Source organism: Rhizophagus irregularis, chromosome 5, assembly GCF_026210795.1.
Source record: "Rhizophagus irregularis chromosome 5, complete sequence".
Taxonomy (NCBI): Eukaryota; Fungi; Glomeromycota; class Glomeromycetes; order Glomerales; family Glomeraceae; genus Rhizophagus; species Rhizophagus irregularis.
In genome coordinates, this window is record NC_089433.1 from 5612532 (window position 1) to 5629372 (window position 16841).

The 16841-nt window shown below is 26.7% G+C and overlaps 4 protein-coding genes across 4 annotated transcripts; 2 read left to right on the forward strand and 2 right to left on the reverse strand.

Annotated features, from left to right (window-relative positions):
- Positions 1-164: 164 nt before the first annotated feature.
- On the forward strand, positions 165-1082 carry OCT59_025738 (uncharacterized protein; the record flags this gene model as incomplete). Its single annotated transcript, XM_025326791.1, has 3 exons — positions 165-800; positions 880-940; positions 1021-1082. 3 exons carry the CDS (start codon positions 165-167, stop codon positions 1080-1082), a joined length of 759 nt encoding a protein of 252 aa, XP_025174333.1.
- A 4488-nt stretch (positions 1083-5570) lies between these two features.
- OCT59_025739 (uncharacterized protein) lies at positions 5571-5948 on the forward strand (the record flags this gene model as incomplete). The annotated part of the gene is made up of 1 exon (XM_025326790.1): positions 5571-5948. The coding sequence occupies one exon, from the start codon at positions 5571-5573 to the stop codon at positions 5946-5948; it is 378 nt and encodes a 125-aa protein (XP_025174332.1).
- Positions 5949-7454: 1506 nt separating this feature from the next.
- OCT59_025740 (uncharacterized protein) lies at positions 7455-8496 on the reverse strand (the record flags this gene model as incomplete). Its single annotated transcript, XM_025326789.1, has 3 exons — positions 7455-7540; positions 7613-7673; positions 7750-8496. The coding sequence occupies 3 exons, from the start codon at positions 8494-8496 to the stop codon at positions 7455-7457; spliced, it is 894 nt and encodes a 297-aa protein (XP_025174331.1).
- Positions 8497-10284: 1788 nt separating this feature from the next.
- Positions 10285-12547, reverse strand: OCT59_025741 (uncharacterized protein; the record flags this gene model as incomplete). Its single annotated transcript, XM_066140673.1, has 16 exons — positions 10285-10321; positions 10404-10444; positions 10571-10611; positions 10690-10731; positions 10990-11033; positions 11111-11159; positions 11234-11277; positions 11382-11416; positions 11503-11539; positions 11642-11657; positions 11745-11780; positions 11870-11904; positions 12122-12180; positions 12255-12296; positions 12398-12439; positions 12545-12547. 16 exons carry the CDS (start codon positions 12545-12547, stop codon positions 10285-10287), a joined length of 603 nt encoding a protein of 200 aa, XP_065992270.1.
- Between the last annotated feature and the right edge of the window lie 4294 nt (positions 12548-16841).

The window sequence follows — 16841 nt, forward strand, 5'->3', positions numbered from 1 at the left end:
TGTAAATGTATCAAATTTGGTTGTAACTGCGTGTGATTTAAAACTAAAAAGTAAAGAAGTCATATTTCAACTGACCGCAGCATTGATCTTTGCTGCGCAATGAAATAAAATATAAATATACTAATCGTGATACATTATTTTTTTTCTTTTTAGTTTAAAAGAAGATGTCTTCACTTGGTGTTTGCAATATTAACAATAAATTTTGTGGTTGCCAAACTTATATGGAAAACGATAATAATCCAGGAAAATGTTTTTATTGCAATCATTTTAACGCGTTTCATACCGGGTTTTCCATTTTGTTTCGAAATTCTTCAACGCCATTTTTGGGAGCTTGCCAAAAAGAGGGAGCTTCATGTGGATGTCAAGCTTTTTTCGCTGTTCCTAATGACCGATTGAAATGCAAATATTGTGATCATTTTTCTGCACTTCATAAGATGACTTTTCCAAATAGTGTTTCTAGTTTGTCCGAATCTATCAACAAAAAGTCTGTGGGCATTATTAGAAGGGAGGGAAATAAAATTTTAACTACAGGTCATCCCAAAAGCCAATCACTTACTCTTAACAATATATTATTGTTTTTTAAAGATAGTTGGAAAAATAAATCAGCTCCAAGAAAAAATACTTCGACTTGGAAAAAAATGAAGAAAAGAGGTTTAATTATTGAACGAGTAACATTTAATAAGGATGATATTAAAAATTTTAATACTAAAATTGTTAGTTTATTTCAAATTGATATTGTTGCGAATAATATCATTATATTAAAAGGTACTAAAGGTGAATTTAAATCTTCAATTTGTCAGGTAAAAATTATTTAATATTGGGTTCTAAATTAACAGTTTATTTTTTATATTTTAATTCTTATTTTGTGTTGTGTTTTAGAATAAAACATTAAAGAATTTGAGATCAAATATATCAAAAAGCAACAGAAAATTGTATCTTGGTAATTACATTTTTAGTTAGCATTTCTTTTTAATAATGTATTGATATTTATTAATCATGTTGCTTTAACAACAATTTTAGCATTGGTAGATAATTCCAATGACGAGTCTTCTGTGATGAATATCAAAAACTTGATTAGTTGAGATTTTATAGACTAAATTTACATAGTTATTCTAATGATTATTGGCAATTTTATTCACATAAAAGATTAACTAAAAACGGATAAATAAAATAAGAATCACGTAAATTACGACAACATTAAAAAAATTATTTATTAGTAATTAATAGAAGTGGTATAAAGAGTACATAAGCTATATAAAATAATATCACTCTTTTCATTTTTTGATTTTAGATGAATTTTTATTAATGTTATCTATATCAAATCAAAAGTATCGAACTTGATATTGTAATAACCAGTCTTCTTGATAGACTTATATGTTTGTACCTATACCTCTGCCTAAGAGGTTACATTCTAAAATTCATTTTTTAAAATTTTTTTCATTCTCGCGAACCTTTTAGTAGTTTTCTCAGTAAGAAATTATGAGATTTTTTAATTTCAGAAATTTTTTTATTAGCGAGAAAATCGATGCTCTCAAATTGATCTGACATGTTGCATTCTTCAACAAATACAAAAATTAGTTGATGAATCAACAAAACTTATAAGCCTCTCAAAGAACACCAATACAAAAAATATAAGACCTTCTGTTGATTAAGAACAATTTTCCATTTTTTTATGACTGAATAATTATACAAAATATTAAAAAGAAATCTATACAACTTTTTTTTGGTTAAAGCACATTGTAATAAATATAATTATTATAGTAAATATGTATTAACTTTATGTAGTACTACAACTTAATTATGTCATAATTGCATTGCATTATTGAATTATGATTTTTAGACTCTAAGTATTATGTATTATTGCATTATGAAATTAATTTATATATAACAACTATTTTTCCTTGAAAAGTATCAAAGATGTTGCGAAACATATGCGATCATCAATGTCAATTATCTTCAATAACAATTAAATGGCCAAGCAATTCGATCGTTTACCAAGCTTGTTTAGTAAAAAATTGCGATTATAATTGGTATTATGACTATAAATTATGTGAAAAATGCAAAATTTTTTTAGATCGATTAAAAAAAAATACAACGACTCTGTTATTAAAAAAAAATAGATCGCGTAATAAGAGTTTAAATTCAAGTCAACATTTGTGTAGTAACAGCGTTATAAAAAAAAACATTTTTCAAATTAAGGATAGAATCAACATTAACTTGATGTATTAGTTCATCTTCAAACATTACGGTATTTATCACAAAAATTAAACTTAAACGATAATACAAAAAATAGTGATAAAATAAAATAGAAATTTGAGTTTCTTTAATATTGTGTTCAAACTGCTAAATAAATAAAAAAAATTTTTTTTTTAATTTTACCTTATGTTAAGACAAAAAAAACTTAATATAAAACCCGTTTTAACCCATTTAACATAGTCAACAACACATCTAACTTGTGGTAGGTCATTTTATAAGTTGTATGAATAGTTATAGTAAAAAGTTTTACTTATTTTTAAGCTTGTTTTTCTATTCTATTTCTTTCTTTTTTGTTATTTTTTTCTGAATAAAATCTTGTTCTAACTTCTTTTTTTTCTTCTGTAGTTTCTTATTTACAAAGATGTTTTTGAAGATAAACATTGAAAGAAACTAAAATTGGCTTCTTTAATTACTTATCGTTATCTATAGTAGAGGATTGTTTAAATAATTTTTAATTAGGATGGCAAAGCCTTAGCACGTAATATTACGGATGAAACAAAATCTGCCGATATGATAGAGCTTTATAGTTAATAGTTAATAGTAAAGTAATGGCATTTTAAAAAATTTACTTGCAAGTTGCAAATGCAATAGTATCTATACAAATTTTGATGACAGTAAACTATAAAGTATACTAATTGCAATTATAGATTTAGTGGAAGTTTAGTATTTGTCGAATTTGTTAAATGCAACTTTACAAATGTGAATTGTTGGTATTGTTTTTTAATATAGTATACAAAATTATTTTAGATAATTATTCATTGCGATAAGAACCGTTTCAGAAATATAGATGTCTATTTTATTAATAAATAATTTGATTACATTACGATTCAAAAAAAATAAATAGATATTTAAACATTATAAACAATTATTTTTAAACGTCTGAGATGAAGCGATCAATATAATTTGAATATAATAAATCTGGATGAACCAGATATAATTGAATTTACATCCAAATCGGGAGAATTCAGATTTAAATCTGAGAAGGTCAGATTCAAACCCTAGTAAAAATATGTTTTTCAGATTCGTTAAACGACATGATTAAAAGGATAAAAACTGATCGGTATTTATTTATATAAATAAAGTATGTGGTTACGATTTAAAATTATATGCCCGCTAATAGCAATTAACTTTATGACTACAATAATTGCAAAAGTAAGAAAAGTCATTAAATTATATTTTATATATTATCATATTTATTATATTAAATATGTTTATTACAATGCTTTTAATAAATATCAATTAATTTTGTCATTATAACTAAAATAATTGCAATGACGAAAAAGTTATTAAATTATGCATTATGTATAATCATAATTATATTCAATATAATTATTACAATGCCAGATGTAACTTTAATAAATATCATTTATTTTTGTGACTACAATAATTGCAAAGACAAGAAAAGTAGGATCCGAATAATACATAAAAGGTAACAATACGTAGTTTGCGTAAAATGAGCCTAAAATCGTGTAGATCATTGCTTTTTTTAGATACTTCTGACCAGCATTACATAGTGCTGGCCCTGAAGAGATGCGTACAGCTATTAGTAAATTTGTTATTACCTATATATATTGCTCGGGGTCCTAGAAAAGTAATGAAATTATGTATAATCGTTATCGTAATTAAATTATTACAATGCAATTGTAACTTCAATAAATAGTAATTAACTTTATCGTTATGACTACAATAATTGCAAAGACAAGTAAGGTTGTTAATTATGTAATCATTAATATATACTATGTGTTTATTGTTAAATAATTTTATCACGCATCACTAGTTTATTAACAAATCAATGCTTACTATTTCAGATTAAATATTATATTTTTTATTTGAGTTGGATCATTTTGAATTGCAAGAAGTTTATAATGTGGCTACAATTTCTTTACTGATTAGAATCGCTTGTATTCATCAGAATACATACACAATTTTTATTACACATTAGTATCGTGCAAAACAAATATTTATTAAAATTAAACAAATACCGTGTGCTTGCAATAACTAATTATCGTATAATAAAACTCAAATTTGTATTAAGTTATTAAAAATTGCAAAAATGTTTGTATTAAAGACTTAAAGTACCACATTGGCGCATTAAATTTTGTTGATGCTTAATTTAAATAATAAATAATTAATTTTTTGAAATAAAAGTATGTACTTAACTTTTGATTTACTCATTCCATTTGAAACTTAACTTTGTCTTTTGCGATCCAAATTATATAAAATATTTTTGTAATCAATTTCAATCATAACAAGGAATTTGCATTCTAAGTAATGAATGTAGTCTGATAATAATACTCAAAAAATGTCTAAAAAAAATTTTATAATTTGACAATTATGCTAAAAAATTAAAGATATAGTGAAAAAAAATATAATAATACCATTTTCGAATTTAAATTTTAATTTAGTTTATTAGTTTTTGTTAATTCATTAATATAAATAATAATCAATCGGACATTCGGAAAGTGTATTATATAAATAAATAAAAAACAATAAACAGCAAAAATAACAATTACTTATTATTTGTTACTCATTCTTTTCAATTACTTTTGTTCATTATGTATTTAAACTTATTTAATTTCAAAAATGCAGACATACATTAAATAAACAATAACAATAAAAAAAAAATAAAAATGCCATAAATGTTGAAAAGTAATCAATAATTTAATTTAATGCTTAATAAAGTAAAGTGTTAAGTATCTGAGACAAGCGGTTGTGCTGTCTACAAAGAGAAGGAAAAAAAGCTAGCAAAATTTATTTACAAATAACAAAAATAGCTGTTTCATGATCATAATAAAGATATTAAATTTTTATATTAATTCAACTCTTTTTTTTTTAATTTGAAAAAGTTGCATACGAGATTTTTTTAGCAATTAAATTTATGAGTTGTACAAAAGGTGTGTCAATTCGCACTATTGCCAATTGACGCTTAAAATCAACTTTAAAATCTTAGTTGCATTTATTTTAAAGTTTTGAATTTGTATACTTTCTTTAATTAATTGTTGCCAATCTGTTGGCCAAAATATTTATTTATTTAAATAAAGTAAATCATAAACCTCTAAAATTTTATTTTAGTAATTATATGACTTATTTATTATGATAATTACTAATAAAAAAGAATTGGCTACGTTCAATTCCAAATTACATTTAGCGTTGTACTATTACCTGAAAGATTTAAAAAGTACCATATTATACAAAAGAAAATACATTAACTAATGTATTATTATTCAGTTAATATTGATAATACAGTATTATAAAAAATTCTTTATATATCAGTTAATTAAGGCTATTAATCCATGATAAAATTTTTCATTAAAATGGAAAAAGTATCGAATCTGAATGAACAATTATTAAGTGATAAATCAAATGTAATCAAAGGTCTATATATCTCAACAGATGGAACAAAAAAATCCCGTTATATTATCGGAACATTTAATGATCTTAGTACACTTTTAGCAGGAAATAAAATTCGCAAATGTACTATAGAATATCTAAACGGAAGTTATAAACTTTTATATGATTCGCAATCAAAAGAATCACAAAACGAATATTTAGCTCGCTATGTTGATAACACAAATGTTAATGGGCCTGTCATTATAATAAACGAAGAAAGAGATTTGAAAGATACAGAGCATAAAACGTTGGGAAAAACTGCATTAAAAAATGTAGATTGGATTGGCTTTACATTAGATTAATTACAAAAAGTTAAATACTTTTAATGTATAATCATTTTCATTATTATATTAAGAAAGCGGTTAATAGGTCAAATCGTGTATCAAAATTTTTTTGCTCATTAAAATATTGAGATTGTTTTATATTCGATTGAAAATTTAGAATATTTTAGTAGTTATTTCATTTTGTGATTGGGTTTTCATGCAATATATTGGTTTTTAATAATACATAGAAATAATAATTAATAAAATAAATTAATATGCATATATATAATAAACTGAATTTGTGATATTTTAAAGATGCTATCAACGTTGATTCATCATTAAAACTTGGCTTGTTTAATATTTGATATCAATTCAAGCGGTTTATCACATAGTTCTGTATCCGTATCGAACATAGGTGACTACTCAACAAACCGTCATCATTATTATACGATACTTTATACCTTTTAAAAAAAATTCTGAAAAGATTCCGATAAATGATCATTTTTCTAGTTTTCATTCCAAAAAAACTCAGACATGAAATATGTTGATAACACGCTCATTGATGGGTTCATAATTATTATAAATGATAAAAAAGATTTGAAAATTACTGATCACAAAACGTTAGGCGAAAAAGCATTCAAGAATGTGAAGTGGATTGGCTTTACAAAAGATTAATAGGCTATCCCAGATTTCCAGTAACATTAAACGAATTGTGTAACTATGTAAATATCACCATAGTTATAAAGAAAATTTTAAATTGACAGTAAAAACAATTTTTTTCTTTAAACTAACCTTTGTTTTAAATATGGAATTAATAATTATCAAACGTAATTTGTATAATTTTTATAAGAATAAAATTGGAATTGTTATGTGTTGAACACATCATGATGAATGTTGTAGCATAGCTTCATTAAACATATCCAACTGAATCGTTCGTAAATTTAGAAAAATTGTCAGTTAATTTATTTGTCCTACTTTTCAAAAATTATTGAAAGAAAAATATATTGTATGAATCGCTAGTGCAATTATTTTCAATTTATTATCTAATAAACAATTTGTCACGCTTTATAAGGATGGATGTTCAGGACTGTTGGCGCAAAACTCATGAAATTATGAAGAATTTAATTGGTTTCTTCGTTATAACAAGAGTTGTGAATAGTTAAATGTCACGTGAGAGTAAAAATTCGTTATTTTGCGAGTTCGTTATATCGAAAGCTGACTGTATGGTTTATTTTCAGATTATATATATAATTTTTTACATCAAAAACAGACCATAACTTATTGATCACAATCGTTGCATAATCGATAATTTATTATTATTATTTTTTTTTTGATGCATCGCATAATATATTAGCAAAATATAAAAGCTCGAGATAAAGACATAACATTTTCTCTTTATATTGATATAAAGCTAAAACAAATCCCATCTCGTAAGAGTAACAGAATTATATCAATGGTGATACTGGATATGTTAACTTTCTATATATACAGTATATCTATCATAAATCCTTTAAATTTGAAAATTATATTTCAAGAAACTCTGAATCAATCAGTGTTTTCGCTTTTAATTTCAGAATATTTATCTTGATTATTATCCGCTTCTGCTTCACTAGATTTATCTGAGGTCAGAGCTAAAATTGATAAAAGTAAATTATTAAATATGTTATTTAAACAAAAAGCAATATTATTATAATTGTGATTACCAAGGTATAATCTTTTGTTGCTTTTTGACATATTTTCTCTAAAATTCTTTAAAGATTTTTCCTAAATCACAACATCAAATTACGAATTATAAAAATATTTAAATATATTTTAAGCTAGTAAAAATTTATATAATTACCTGACAGGTAGCAATTTTTAATTTACTTGCAGAATCAGCGTTTAATAAAATCCAATTATCTTCATTAACGGAAGGAAAAGAACGGGTAATTAAATCATTAATAGCTTCAGAAGTATTTTCATTAAATAATACATTTTCTATAATGAATCCATTATCTCTCATTTCAATCCAAGCTGAAGTATTTTCTCTTGGAGCTGAATTATTTTCCCAACTTCTTTGTGTAAACAATATTATGTGATTAAGATAAAGTGAAACGTTAGCAGGTCGACCTCTAGAAGCAACTATACTAGGTGAATTGTGATTCTGAAATTTTGACTGATTTCTTTTCCTCTTTTTAGTAATCGGCATATGTCTATTTTTAATGGCTTCTTCTCTTAACCTAGAATCTCCAGAATTATTAATACTTGATGTTAATAAGTATGATGGCAAATTACTTTCAATATTAATTGAGCCAGGAACGATACTTGGTGAGGTATTCTTGTGAAATGCAGTAAAATGATCACAATATTTGCATTTCAATTCGTTATTAGGATTAGCTAAAAAAGCTTGACATCCACAGAAAACTCCATCTTTTTGACAAGCTCCTAATAATGGCGTTGAAGTATTGTGAAGTGCAGGAGAAAAACCGGTATGAAACGCATTATAATGATGGCAATAATAACATTTCTCTGGATTATTCTCATCTTCTTTATAAGTTTGACAACCACAATATTTATTGTTAAAATTACAAACACCAAGTAGGAACATTTTTCCTTAAACAAAAGAAAAAAAGAAAGAAATTCTTTGTACAATCGTTTGTTAAAGATATATTTATACTTTTAAGTAATAAATACGCATTCAGCAGATTGCAAAACTGTTAATAATGGTGGCATGGTCCGAAATATGGATTGGCGCAGTGGAAATCTGAATTGCAAATGCATACTGAATTGCCTTAATTGCAAACATTCCTTGTGAAAATGGAAAAACTTGTTTATTTAAAACCATATAAATTAGCTTTCATATGTTTTAGAAAAAGATGGTACATTTAAGACAATAATGATGAGGGCAAAAGACTTAGAAAACGTCTGATTAGTGCTTCACTTACTGAATTGACGCGTCTCTTAATCAACTACTAAAAAGCAATTATGAAGCTAATCTTCTATTGACCTCAAATTAGAAACATTTGGTGATTAGAGCTCTGAACGGGTCAGGTAGGGTCAGGTAATTGACTTAACCCGACCTGTCTCATTTTTTTCAGATCGGATTAAGTGTCAACCCAAATATAAAAATAACTTGACCTGACCCGATCCAACCTGACCTGATTTTTATTAAAAAAATTTTTTTTTTTTGACCTTGCTGTTATTATATTTTATGTTGTATTTTATTACTAAATAAAAAAACCATAGAAATCATTTATGATATATAAAATGATATCAATAACAATGCTAATTAGTTAAATTTTATACAACTGGAAAAATTTTATTATTAATAACTGTAAATTTTAATTCCCCCCTCACACACATACTACGGCCTGTTCAGCTTTCTGAGTTATCCCAAGGCCATTTTCTAAAAATTAAAAAGAAAGAAAACGTTAACACAGGTCGAACAGATGTCATTGTCGCAAAATTTGCCTGGAATTTTTCTGGCAAATTGAGAATTATCCCAGTAAATTAGGGTAAATTGTGTTACAATTTTGGGATAATGTAGGTCTTACAATTTGGCAAATTTTGTCAAAATGGCGGAATTCCTACAAATGTTCCAATTCAAATGTTGAGAAATTTTTCAGTAAATTATCATTAAATTGTGGGAAATTTTAGGCAAATCTTTAGTAATGATATGCAAACGAAGTGCAAATTGTGGTGAATTTAGTTAAATTTTTAGTAATTTTATGCAAACGTAATGTAAATTGTGGTGAATTTTAGGCAAATTTTTAGTAATGCTATGCAAACGAAGTGCAAATTGTGGTGAATTTTGTTAAATTTTTAGTAATTTTATGTAAACGTAATGCAAATTGTGGTGAATTTAGTTAAATTTTTAGTAATTTTATGTAAACGTAATGCAAATTGTGGTAAATTATAGTGAATTTTTAGTAATTTCATGCAAAAGTAATGCAAATTGTGGTAAATTGTAGTGTATTTTTAGTAATGTTATATAAATTGTTGAAAATTTAGGTGAATTTTTCAGCAATGTTGTGCAAACGTAATACAAATTGTGGTAAATTTTGCATTTTTTCGGTAAATGTTAGCTAAACTTTTGATAATTTAGTGAAATTTAGGATAATTTCGGACAATTGAGTGAAAATGTTTTACTGATTTTGGACAATTGAGTGTAAACGGTATAAATGCAACATTTTCGGAGATAATTTAGTGAAATTTTGGACAATTGAGTGAAATTTAGTAATAATTTTAAACAATTTAGTGTAAACGCCATGACAATTTAAAACACTGTTTTAATAATTTCATATAATTTATTATAATTTTATTTATTAATAAATGTACAATTATTATTATTTAACGATAATCTATGGATAATCTGCACCTCTAATTCATTCATGTATCAAATGTCCAGTGCCAAAGTAGAAGCCGGTGTAAACCTAAAAAAAAAAGAAAAAAACGAAGCGTTAATAAACATTTCGTTGAAAAAATCAAAATAAAGAAACATTTCGAAGTATATACCTTCGAACTGTTAAATTCCATATGTTCAAGGACCATTGAACCTAAAAAATAAAAAAATGAAACATTAATATACGTTTCGTTGAAAAAATAAAAAAAATAAAAAAATGAAACATTAATATACGTTTCGTTGAAAAAATCAAAATAAAGAAACATTTCGAAGTATATACCTTCGAAATGTTAAATTCCATACGTTCAAGGACCGTTGAACCTAAAAAATAAAAAAATGAAACATTAATATACGTTTCGTTGAAAAAATCAAATTAAAGAAACATTTCGAAATATATACCTTTCGAAATGTTAAATTCCATATGTACAAAGACCGCTGAACCTAAAAAATAAAAAAAAAATGAAACGTTAATATACGTTTCGTTAAAAAAAATCAAAATAAAAAAAATATTTCGAAGTATACCTTCAAAATATTGAATTCCGGTTTGTCCAATGAGCCGCTGAACCTAAAAAAATATAAAAAAAAATGAAACATTAATATACGTTTCGTTGAAAAATAAAAAAAATATTTTGAAGTATACCTTCGAAATGTTTCCCTTTTCCCTTTCGTTTCACCCTTCCCTTTCATCTTCTCCTTCACCTTTCGTTTTCGTTCTCAACTTTCTCTTTCGTTTTCTCCTTTCCCTTAAAGAAACAAAGAAAAAAGAAAAAAATTTTAATAAATATAAACAAAATAACGAAATTTCTCTAATTCCCTTTACCTTATTACCTTCCACCCAAAGCCTGGTTCGTGAATTCGTTCCGGCGTTCCTACAATAAAAGAAAAAAAAATAACGTTTAAAACGTTACTAAAAAAAGCACTAAACTCCCCTCTACCCTATTACCTTTCACACAAACAAAGTCCGGTTCGTAATTTCGTCCGGAGTTCCTACAAAAAGAAGAAAGAAATGTTAGAAACGTTTCCTTACAAAAAATAATTAAAAAAAAAATTTTTTTTTTTAAAGTTTTGAAGCGAAACGCTTCGAAACTTACCACATTTTACCGATTCGGAATATTGGAGCACGGACCTATAAAAAAAAAAGAAAAAGAAATGTTAAAACGTTTCTAAAAAATTAAAAAAGAAAGAACTCTTCAAACTTTTTCTCCCAAATACCTTCAAGTCCGGTTCGTAAAAATTCATCTGGCAATTCCTACAAAAAAAACAAAAAATAAAAAAAAGAAACGTTAAGAACGTTTCTAAAATGCAAAAAAAATTGAATTATCTCTCTTTCTTTCTTTAATTATCCAAAGACCTTTCGTCCGGCGTTCCTATAAAAGAAAAAAGAAACGTTAGAACGTTTCTTAGTAAAAAATAAAATAAAATCAAGTTTCGCAGCGAGACGCTGCGAAACTTACCATATTTTATCGATTTAGAATATTGGAGCACAGAACCTACAAAAAAAGAACATTAGAAAGTTCCTTTAAAAATCAAAAAAAATAAAAATAAAGTTTCGTAACGAAATATTCGTTACGAAACTTACCATTTCGCCGTTTCGGATCCTTGGAATACCAAAACCTACAAAAAAGAATAAAGAACGTTAGTATTTAGTAACGTTCCTTTTAAAAATAAAAAAAAAGAATCGAAGTTTCAAAACGAAACTTTGAAACCTAACCGAAATCCAAGATCGGAAGGAATCCAGAGTGTATCTACAAAAAAAGAAGAAACATTAGCTAACGTTTCTTAAAAAAATTTAATAAAATTAAGTTTCGCAACGCAACGTTGCAAAACTTACCGGTTCGTTTCGATTCCATCATCCAAACGTCTGGCGTTTCTACATAAAGAAAAAGGAAACTTAGAAACGTTTCTTTACAAAAATTAAAAAAAAAAAATTAAAAAGTTTCAAAGCGAAACGCTTCAAAACTTACCATTTTCGTTTCCTCGTTTCCTAAGTCAAAAATACTGAAAGACTTAAAAAAAAAATAAAGGATCATTAAAAAAAATGATCCTTATAAAAGTAAAAAAAAAAAATTTATTTTAAAGTTTCGAAGCGAAACGCTTCAAAACTTACCATAATTTCAGTTCGTTTCCCAAAGTAAAAACATCGAAAATCCTACAAAAAAGAAAGAAAGGAAACGTTAGAAACGTTTTCTTGCAACAAAGATTAAAAAAAAAAAAAAATTAAAAAAGTTTCGAAGCGTTTCGCTTCGAAACTTACCATAGTTTTTCTGAAAGACGGTTCCGGGAAAGAGAAAGGGAAAGGGGGAAGGAGTGGGGATCGAAAAGAGAAGGGAAAGGGCGGAGGGGAGAAGGGGAGAAAAGAGGGAAGGTGAAGGTGAGAGAAAGAGGGAAGGAGAAAAAAGAGGGAAGGGGAAGGTGAGAGAAAGTAGAAAGGTGAAGGTGAAAGAAAGAGGGAACGGGAAGGTGAGAGAAAGAGGAAAGGGGAAGGTGAAAGAAAGAGGGAAGGGGAAGGTGAGAGAAAGAGGGGAAGGAGAAGGGCGAAAGAAAAGAGAGGTAAAGGTGAGAAAAAAAAAATTAAGCTTTTGCTAAAAAAGCTTAATTTTTTTTTCGTTATACTGCAGCCGAAGCTGCGGTAATTATTAAGTAATATCACGTGACGCACGTGATATATAATTTTATATAAATAGGGGCTTTCCCCCGCCCCAGAAATTTTTTTTTTTTATTTTAATAATTTTAAATAGATGTATATATATGCTTATATATACATATATATATATCTATTAACTAATACTTTACGAAAAGCCCTCCTCTGTAAACAGGTAGAGGCCATAAAGTACCTATAGGGGGAGAGCCATTGCTGCTCCCTCCGCCTGTTTATAGTGACAAAAAGAGGGAGTCTTCAGTAGTAAGGTTTAGTACTAAATTAAACATCACAACACATCGTGTTGATACATTGTTTATATTAACAATGTGATTTAATGTTAAATAATTCATTTAGAATATAAATATTATAAATTTAATAATGTTCGTAATTTACAAATAAATAAAAATAAAAATTAACAATTTTAATGTAATTAAGTGTAATGCTACGTTATCCAGTGTAATTGTAGTATTTTTTTTGTGTTTTTTAGCGCAATTCCGTGTTTTTTAGTGCAATTCCGCATTTTTTAGTGCAATTTCACATTTTCCAGTATAACGCAAAATTTTCTAAAAAATATAATAATTGTGGTACTTTTTAGTGTAATGCTACATTGTCTAGTGTAATTGTGGTATTTTTTAGTGCAATGCCGCATAATTTAGTATAGTGCTACATTTTTTAGTATAATTTAATGTAATGTGGAATTTTCCAAAAAATGTGATAATTGTAATGCTTTTTAGTGTAATTTGGTGAAATGCTACATTTTCCAGTGTAATGCCATATTATTGAGCATTTTCAAAAAAAAATGTAACATTTTAATATTCTGACAAAAGTGAAACATTTGACCAAAAAAACATAAAATTTGCTGAAAATATGCAACATTTGACAGAAAATATAGAATTTTCATAAAAAATATACCATTTGCCAGAAAATTGGAATATTTGACAAAATTTGATTTTAATTGACAATGTTACAACAATTTTATGAAATGTTGTTACAATGATGTCACATTGGAGATAAAATGCAGCATTTTCATAAAAATGCACCATTTGCAAGAAAATTGGAACATTTGACAGAAAAAAAGCAAAATTTGATTTTAATGACAATGTTATAACAATGTCATAACAATGTTACGAAATGTTACATTTGAGGTGTAATGTAGCATTTTCCCAAAATTTCATAAGATTTGCTAAATCGGACAATGTTGTAACAATGCTATTCCAAAAAATTGCTCAGCGTAATGTAGCATTTTCCACAATTTCCCACCATTTTCCAGGAAAATGGGGAATTTGCATTTTTTGAATTTTGGACAATGGTGCCCCTTCGACCTGTGTAATAAATGTTCCTTAAAAAAAATTATCAAATCTCTCTTTCTAATACACATACCGTGGCCTGTTCATTATCTAAAGGCCGTTCCTAAAAAAAAATTATCAAACCCCCTTCTCTAATGCACATACTGTCATCTAAAGGCCGTTCCTATACTTCATCTGATAACAAATCTAATGATAGTGACGATAGCGAACTGAAAGTGATAAAGAAAAAGGGGAGATAAAGGCACGCTATCCTATCATATGAATCACGATGAAGAACACATAATATCCAACAAAGTGACGAATAACAATTCAAATTATCAAACCGCTGACATCCCACATGAAGAATCTATAGGCAAAACTGGTCGTTTATTTGTTAGGAATTTACCTTACATTTGTACAGAATACGATTTACTAAAAAAAAAAATAAAGAAAATGTTAATAACGTTCAGTTTATTAACATTTCTAAACGCAAAAATCCCCTATTACAACTTACCTAAGGTCTTCAAGGCCGTTCTATACAAATAAATAAAAGGAAACATTAAGAATGTTCAGTTTATTTACATTTCTTTAAATAATAACACAAAAATCCCTTTATTACAACTTACCCAAGCTCCAAAGCTGTTCCCTATAAAAATAAAACAAAAAAGAAACGTTAATAATGTTTATTAACATTTCTTTAAGTAAATGGTGTAAAACTTCCTCCATTACAACTTACCCAAGGTATAACTTGCCATTAAAAAAAAATTAGCAGTTAATCATACGACTGATACTGAAACTGCAGTTATTACCGAAACTGATCAGAGTCTGATTTTTTTTGGTCGGGTCAGATCAGGTACCCGACTCGACCTGAATATTTTTGTATAATTTCAAAGTGGCTTATGAGAATTTTAATAATAATAACGAAGTTTTTTTGCAAGTTGCAACTGATAAAAATAAAGATTATATATTTTTATTTAATTACTTAAAAGAGCTGTTTATTTATATAAACGGTAATGTGCTAGGTTTCAAAATTAACAATACAGTTATTTATAAAATCTGCCGGGATATGTAGTAATTACAATATTAATGCAATATGACAATTTATTAGTAAGTTTTGGCGTACTGCGTACATATATATTATTCTACTCTATCATTTTTTATCCAGTTTTTTAGACACATACATGCTTGAATAGTTTCTCGTCCTAAACTAGAACGTCTCTTTGTAATTAGGTCGGTTCCTCCAGAAAATATTCTTTCTACAGGTACACTCGTACCTAAAAAGTTCAAAAATTATATTAAATAAAATAAAAAAATTATAAGTTATAAAATCAAACAAATTCACACCTGGAATCGCTAAAAAATCTCTTGCCATATTCGCAAGATGTGGATAAGTTGCTTCATGTGTCTATAATGCAAATATAATTAGATGTCAGTATAATATTTATTGGAATTATTAGAATTTTTTTATAACTTACTTTCCACCACTGTAGTGGATCAGTTTTAAATGCCACTGCAGGTTTTCGGAGATATTCTTCCAGCTCATCTTCATCCCTATCATTGTTATCCAATTCAAATATACAGAAAAAATCATTCCTGACAGATTCAACTAAACTATCGGTATTTTGAAAAGTATTTTTGTAATTATTGTTGTATGTTTCTTTAATAATTTTTAAAGAAGCATCAATATATTCTTGTTCCCATTTTTGTTGGGTATAATATTTTAATTTTATTCGCGGATCAAGGACTAAAAAATTACAGATGCATAAAATTTAAATAATTTAAATTTTATACAATATTATAAAGATAGTAAAATACAAAAATTTATAAATTACTCATTGCTATTGGATAAATGTATGAATCATTTGTTCTGGCATAATATTCCTTGAGTTTTTCGTACCCCATTCTTATTGCACTACGAACTTCCAGAATTGGAAGGTCGTCTAAAGCGGGGACAAATCACGTGATTCGGTGTAATTTTAATTAGATTAATTTTTTTTAAAGAAAGATTAATAGAAACTTTAAAATCATAACATAAGCGTATTTTTATCTGCTTTGCAAGTTTACTTAAGGAAAAAAAGTGGATTATGAATATTGTTTTTGACTTTACATATGAATGAACGAAACTTTGCCGATCATATTCAAAAATGGATAACGAAATTGAAAAAGTCAAATAAATCAAAAACAGCATTCAAAACCCTACTCTGCACTCTAAGTAAACTTGCAGAGCAGGCAAAATGCATTTAGGATGTGTGTTTAGAATGGTTGAATATATGGTAAAAAGTTTTATTTTATGAAAACAATTTTTTTTGAAGTCACGTGATTTGCTCCTGCTTTAGACGACCTCAGAATTGGGCAGTAATTTGTATTTTGTTCATCTAAAAGATTTTCTATATGTTCTAATAAGGCATTATACACAGGAATTGATGCCGAAAGCGTAATGAATTTTGATTGAGACATATATTCAGTAGCATCTTGGAAAATCTAAATTATAAAATTATACTTAATTTAATTGAATAAGTGATGATAAATTTAATAATTAATAAATATTACTTTAAGTACTCGGCATAATTCTTCTATAATTTTCCATTCATCCGATAAGATGGAAAAATCATTTAGCTCTCGGT